Source organism: Pan paniscus, chromosome 21 (genome assembly GCF_029289425.2).
Source record: "Pan paniscus chromosome 21, NHGRI_mPanPan1-v2.0_pri, whole genome shotgun sequence".
NCBI classification, from domain to species: Eukaryota; Metazoa; Chordata; class Mammalia; order Primates; family Hominidae; genus Pan; species Pan paniscus.
Window position 1 is genome coordinate 64,475,089 of NC_073270.2, and position 6,000 is coordinate 64,481,088.

The 6,000-nt window shown below is 61.3% G+C and overlaps 2 protein-coding genes across 4 annotated transcripts in view; both read left to right on the forward strand.

Annotated features, from left to right (window-relative positions):
- NPEPL1 (aminopeptidase like 1) overlaps window positions 1-2,163 on the forward strand; it is a 26,068-nt gene extending 23,905 nt beyond the window's left edge. For all 3 annotated transcript variants that reach the window (XM_034947242.3, XM_055105004.3, XM_034947239.4), the window contains 3 exons: window positions 240-416; window positions 883-993; window positions 1,491-2,163. In XM_034947242.3, the coding sequence (XP_034803133.1) occupies window positions 240-416; window positions 883-993; window positions 1,491-1,649 (447 nt within the window). In that variant the 3' untranslated portion in view covers window positions 1,650-2,163. The remainder of the gene's footprint in view (window positions 1-239; window positions 417-882; window positions 994-1,490) is intronic.
- On the forward strand, window positions 1,998-5,703 carry LOC134729694 (uncharacterized). Its single transcript, XM_063601102.1, has 2 exons — window positions 1,998-4,316; window positions 4,402-5,703. The coding sequence occupies exons 1-2, from the start codon at window positions 3,916-3,918 to the stop codon at window positions 4,547-4,549; spliced, it is 549 nt and encodes a 182-aa protein (XP_063457172.1). The 5' UTR covers window positions 1,998-3,915; the 3' UTR covers window positions 4,550-5,703.
- The last annotated feature ends 297 nt before the right edge of the window (window positions 5,704-6,000 follow it).

The following is a 6,000-nucleotide window of genomic DNA, read 5'->3' on the forward strand; positions in this document are numbered from 1 at the left end:
GGAGCTGCCCGTCAAGCTTGGTGTGGGCAGTGCCGAGGCCCAGGCTGGATGCAGAGCTGGGAACCGCCTCCTGTGTGCTTCATGGCCATGGTCCTTTCTGCCTGTGTTTTTTCTTTTTTTCTCAACCGTCTCTTTTCTGGCTCCCTTATTTCTCTGTCTGCCTCCCGGTCCCTCTTTTGCCTTGGGTGTTTCTCTCCTGCCGTCCCGTCCACACGCTTCCCGGGTTCCTGCCCGCCCAGGGCATTGCCACAGGGAAGTACCACGCCGCGGTGCTCACCAACAGCGCTGAGTGGGAGGCCGCCTGTGTGAAGGCGGGCAGGAAGTGTGGGGACCTGGTGCACCCGCTGGTCTACTGCCCCGAGCTGCACTTCAGCGAGTTCACCTCAGCTGTGGCGGACATGAAGAACTCAGTGGCGGTAGGTTTGGAGCCTTGAACCTGGAGCCTGCCACATGGGTGGAGCCGGGCAGGCGGAGCCCTGCCTTCAGGGTGCTGGTGCACCCAGGGAGCTGGGGCCCCCCAGAAGCAGCCACAGTGCAGACGAGGGCTTGAGAGGCAGGCGTCAGGGTACAGGAGTCATCCCAGACAGCGTGGGCCACTCACTGGCTTCCCTGCCACACAGCCAGGGGTTTCTCCCCCAGTCTTGGGTCTGGCTCAGTTGCCCCATCAGGCCCTTTGCTGGCTTCCCCCTTGGCCTATGGTGGGGGCAGACTCCTTAGCTCATGGTCAAGGCCCTCCCAGCCCAGCTTCAGCTGCCTCCCCACACGCTCCCTCCCAGCCACCCCGAGCTCCTTGCAGACAGCAATAGTGACAGGCGATGGGGCAGGGTGGAGAGGGCCCGGCCGGAGCAACCCACAGGCACTGTGTCCTCCTGGCCTCCCTAGGACCGAGACAACAGCCCCAGCTCCTGTGCTGGCCTCTTCATCGCCTCACACATCGGCTTCGACTGGCCCGGAGTCTGGGTCCACCTGGACATTGCTGCACCGGTGCATGCCGTGAGTGTCCCCCCTCCCCACTGGCCCTGGCTGCTCCCGCCCTCTTGTCCAAACAGCACCCCTCTGGCTCTGGAGCTGCTGGCAGAGCTCATCAGAAACTTCTGTCTGTGACCCAGCTTCCAGCCCGCTGTCCCCACCACCCCCAGGTCTCATCCTCCCTGGGAACAGAGTGGCTGCTGTGTACGACCCTTCCCCAGCCAGCCTGTCCTCCATAGGGGATCCTGGGCCCTGTCTCACCCATCCCCACCCTGAGGAGCTCCCGGGGTGAAGGCAGAGCACACAGGGCCTTGCCCCCTGCCTATGCCTGGCCTGCCGGCCCTGAACGTGTCCAGCCAGCAGCATGGAAGGCTCTGGGCTCCGGCTGGTGCTCAGGATCTCCTTCCTGAGAAGGGGACTGTGGGGCACGTGGAGAGGACCCAGGAGGTGAGGGGTCCCCAGGAACCCCTCCTGTGCTGCAGCCCCACGCCCAGAGTCTGTGTCCTGCCCTTTGCTTGCAGGGTGAGCGAGCCACAGGCTTCGGTGTGGCCCTCCTGCTGGCGCTCTTTGGCCGTGCCTCTGAGGACCCTCTGCTGAACCTGGTGTCCCCACTGGGCTGTGAGGTGGATGTCGAGGAGGGGGACGTGGGGAGGGACTCCAAGAGACGCAGGCTTGTGTGAGCCTCCTGCCTCGGCCCTGACAAACGGGGATCTTTTACCTCACTTTGCACTGATTAATTTTAAGCAATTGAAAGATTGCCCTTCATATGGGTTTTGGTTTGTCTTTCTGGTCGTCAGCATGGTGGTGGAAACAGCTAAAGTTTTAGGAGACGGCTTAGGGTTTGGTGCGGGCCACGGGGAGGGGACCGGGAAGCGCTGGGGCTTGTTTCTGTTACTTACAGGACTGAGACATCTTCTGTAAACTGCTACCCCTGGGGCCTTCTGCACCCCGGGGTGAGGCCTCCTGCCTGCCTGGTGCCCTGTCCCAGCCCCAGGTCCTGTGCAGGGCACCTGCGTGGCTGACAGCCAGGCTCTTACTCCAGCCGGGGCTGCCAGCGCATCCAGCCAGCCCAGCCCTGTGAAAGATGGAGCTGACTTGCTGCAGGGGACCTGATTTATAGGGCAAGAGAAGTCACACTCTGGCCTCTCAGAATTCACTTGAGGTTCAATTAAATACAGTCACACCACCCCCTCACCTGGCCTCGTTCTTCTTTCTCCCCCTCCATTTTAGAAACGGGTCCTGGAGCCCATCTAGGGAATGTAGTGCAGGGCTGCCTCCTGCTTCTCCCAGACCGGCTCTGGCTTTGAGCCCCAGCTGGTCAACCCAGTGTTGATGACAGGAGCCCAGGACCTGGGGAGGAGGACAGGGGGCCACTGGGCCTAGGCCTGGCCTTCCTGACCATTTTGATTTTCTGGGTGCACACAGCACAGACTCCAGGTGGAAGTGCTGTGGGCTCCTGAACTCTCTACAGCCCGGCAGCCTGCACGGAGGCCGTTCTGTCTCTCGAGGGTCCTGGAGCCTGCGCTGTGTGAGGTCGACTGTGCTTCCGTGCCCCTGGGCACTGTCCTAGGTGATAAAGGGCAGGGCCCCGAAGCCAATTCGGATCTCCCGGGAGCCCCGCCAGGATTCAGGGAACCCCTGAACCTGGGCTCCAGGAAAAGCACGTGAGGCGGGTCCAAGGCACCCAGGAGCCAGGCTCCCACTGGCTTGGGTGACAGTACAGGCCAGGACCTTGTCCCTGCCATACATCCCCTTTGCTGTCAGTCGCAGCAGGGCTGCCTGGGGCCCCCCAGGAAGGGATTGGGTCTGAGGCCCCACAGGGAAGGGGACAGTGCCCACCTCTCTTCAGCTAGGGCCGAGGGTGAGGACCTGGCTGCAGATCTGTGGGACACGTGGCCCTAGGCTGTGTCCTGAGCCCCTGGCCACCCCACCCCAAGGGTCCCCAGAATCCATGTGCCCCCACAGCCCTGGAAATCAAGGTGACTTTCTGGGCCTGATCCCAAGCAAATATTTATTAACTGCCTGCTGTGTACACAGCCCTGGCTGGGCCTGAAAAGGCAAGAACTGGCTGCAAGGTCCTGGCCCTGTCTGAGGAAACTGTCACCCAACACAATGACAGCAATTGTGGGCAGCAGCCGGGGAGACGGAGCCGGAGCTCCCGAGCAGGGGCGGCTGCAGCCGGGGTTAGGAGCCTTCACGGGTCATTAGCTTGCTTAATGGTGCTGCAGTAGGCCCCGCTTGCCGGCCTCCCCTGAGACACCCAGAGGAGGCAGAGGTCACGAGGTGGCTGGCTCCTTCTCCAGGGCAGCTGGCACCGTCTGCTCCCGCTACCAGGGGTGCGCCCGCATGGACACAGGATGCAGGGTCAGGGAGCAGGGGAGGAACTGAGTCTCCCTTGTGCAGGCACAAAGGCGGCCTCAGGACCAGGGACCCAGCTGGGCACCAGCTGCTGGCTGGCCTGGCCTGCCTGCCGGCGTCGGGGGGCCCACGGGGGTGAGCCAGAGGCCTGGCTTTCCCCGGGGCCAAAGGGCTCTAGGAGGCAACGGCTGCTTCCCCAGGCCCCACCAGAGCCCTGGCGACAGGGTCATGGGGCGGCTGGCGGTGCTGGGGGGCAGGTGGGTGCTCTGGGTCCACTTGATCATGGTTTCGGGGAGCAGTGCAGGAAGACGAGCTTGGTGCAGAGCCCCCACAGGCAGGCTAGCGCACAGCCCCAAGGAAGTGCTCCCAGATGAACTTGGCCGAGAGCATCACCATGGCCACACCAAGTAGGCGGGGCTAGGACCCCACCCACACCCCCTCCCTGGAATCCCAGGGCCCACCTGGGTGATGTTATCCCAGAGACAGGGACAAGAGATGAGAGGATGGAAATGTCCCTGGGAAAAAGGCTGCAGGAGCTGGAGGTGATGAGCAGAGCAGGCGAAGGAAAGGGAGGCCCCTCCTCCCTCCATGTTAGAGAAGGGAGCCCTAGATCTGGCCACCAGCAGCTTGTGCACACCTGGGGCTGAGGGCACACAGGGCTGCACGTACACACTCAAGGCCACTGTGAGAACAGGTGAGCAGGGCCAGAGGGCTGAGGAAAGCCCGGCTGAAGGCTGCACCTCCAGGCTGAAGAGAGCTTTACCGGCATCCGCCAGGAAGCCTGGGCTCTGGGGCTGTGTCATTGTAGATGACCATTTCCAGGTCGTGGCCACAGCCCCGGTTCTGGTCACAGCTGGGCCACCAATCCTCCTGCGCCACCCACCACTTAGCCATCGGGCCGTCTTCAGGGCATCGGCCAGCCTCAGCTGCTGCAGCCAGACCCTGGCGTTGTGGAAGGCTGGCCAGTCCACATCCTGCAGCCTACGAGGGTGCGCTGTGTGAGGGGTACAGGCCCTGGCCTGGGAGGGGACCCCGATGCAGGCCCCCAGAACTGACGGAAAAGTCTCTCCCCAGAGGTCAGGTCTTTGTCAGCAAAGGTGGGAAACCAGGGGAACGGCGGCACCAGGCTCCAGAGACATTTGAAATGACTTCAGAAGACCCAGGGCCACTCAGGGTGACCACATCGGACAGCTGCCTCCGACAGGCTGTGACGGATGTTTAAGGAAGGGATCGATGGTCACCTGACTCTCAGGAGTGCAGGAGAGGCCACTGAGACCCATTCAGAAGGGACTGGGTGTTGGTCCCTGTGGACTCGGCCTCTGGCTGGTGGTGAGGAGGATTTCTCACCAGCCATCCTCTGGCCCCTGCTGCCTAAGGGAGCAGACTCGTGTGAGCTGGGTTCCGGGAAGTCCGTCTCCAGCAGGAACTCCAGGCCAAGCGCACATCTCTGTGATCGTGTGTCACCATGGCGGTGCGTGCGTGAGAGCATGCGTCTCCAGCAGGAACCCAGGCCAAGCGCACATCTCTGTGATCGTGTGTCACCATGGCGGTGCGTGCGTGAGCGCATGCATCTCCAGCAGGAACCCAGGCCAAGCGCACATCTCTGTGATCGTGTGTCACCATGGCGGTGCGTGCGTGAGTGCATGCGTGTGCACTGGTCTGTGGCCTGTGGTGCGTGAGTTCCACTAGGACCCATGTGAGGTGGAGGGTCTTCCACCTCCCCTCCCATTCGGGCCCTCCCTGTGCCACACAGACACCCATCTGTGCCTTCCCCTTCTGTGCCACCAAAAATGGAAGAGATAGACACTTAAAAGAAGCAACTCAAATGGAATGAAATCGTTTCTGTTGGGGAATGCTCAGACATTCAATCATCTTAGAAAATCCCACCCCACCTCCCGCTGCAGATTAATTACTGTAAGTGCAACTCCAATCGGGCTGGTGACCCCCCAGGAAACCTCTGAAGCTGTCCCAGGCTGTTCCCAACATGGGACCTCCACTCTGGCACACCAGGACCCGAGGCCCCTGACAGGCTCCTCGTTCCTGCCTCGCTCAAGGCTCAGGTCCCCCACCTGAAATACCCCCTCCCACCAGCATCTCCTGCCTCGCTCCTGCTGCCAGGTCCCCAAAAGCTCTTGTTCATGAGCTCGCCTGCCATCCACAGCCCCCACCAGAACCCAAGTGGCTGTGGAATTCGCTGCCCTGATTCTCTGCCCAGAGCCTCGGTCCAGACTGTGTTCCCTGGCGAATTAGTGTTCAGCATTTTTGTTTATTTGTTTGTTCTTTAACAAAAGTTGTTTTGGTTTGAGATTCAGCAAAAATACACACTGCATTCAGCTTCCTCTCCATTCAGGATTCAGTAAATTGGTTGTTTTCCCATCTGCTTCGAGTCCTTGCCTCAAATGAGCCTTCAACAAGATAATGCATTGAAAAGCCCTTGGAAAAGTACCAGGCCCCGCGCACATGTACAGCCCAGGCCCCACGCACATGGACGGCATTGTCATCATGCAGCTCTCGGAGGCAAGGCCAGCAGCACACAAAGCTCCCACCTCACCCACATTAGGCTCAGCTTCTGGGGAACATTGGCCCAGGCGGGGGTCCTTCCCCACGGCCTCACAAATAGGGCTCAGGAGGGGTGGGGCTGCCTTCATGCAACCCTGCTGCTAGGCTGGTCCC

What these genes read in the sequence shown, in the direction of transcription:
- LOC134729694 (XM_063601102.1), top strand. Translation starts at nt 3,916, where the DNA reads ATGTTAGAGAAGGGAGCCCTAGATCTGGCCACCAGCAGCTTGTGCACA. An exon ending in ACATCCTGCAGCCTACGAGG is followed by an intron (nt 4,317 to 4,401) that starts GTGCGCTGTGTG and finishes GTCTCTCCCCAG; the next exon opens with AGGTCAGGTCTTTGTCAGCA.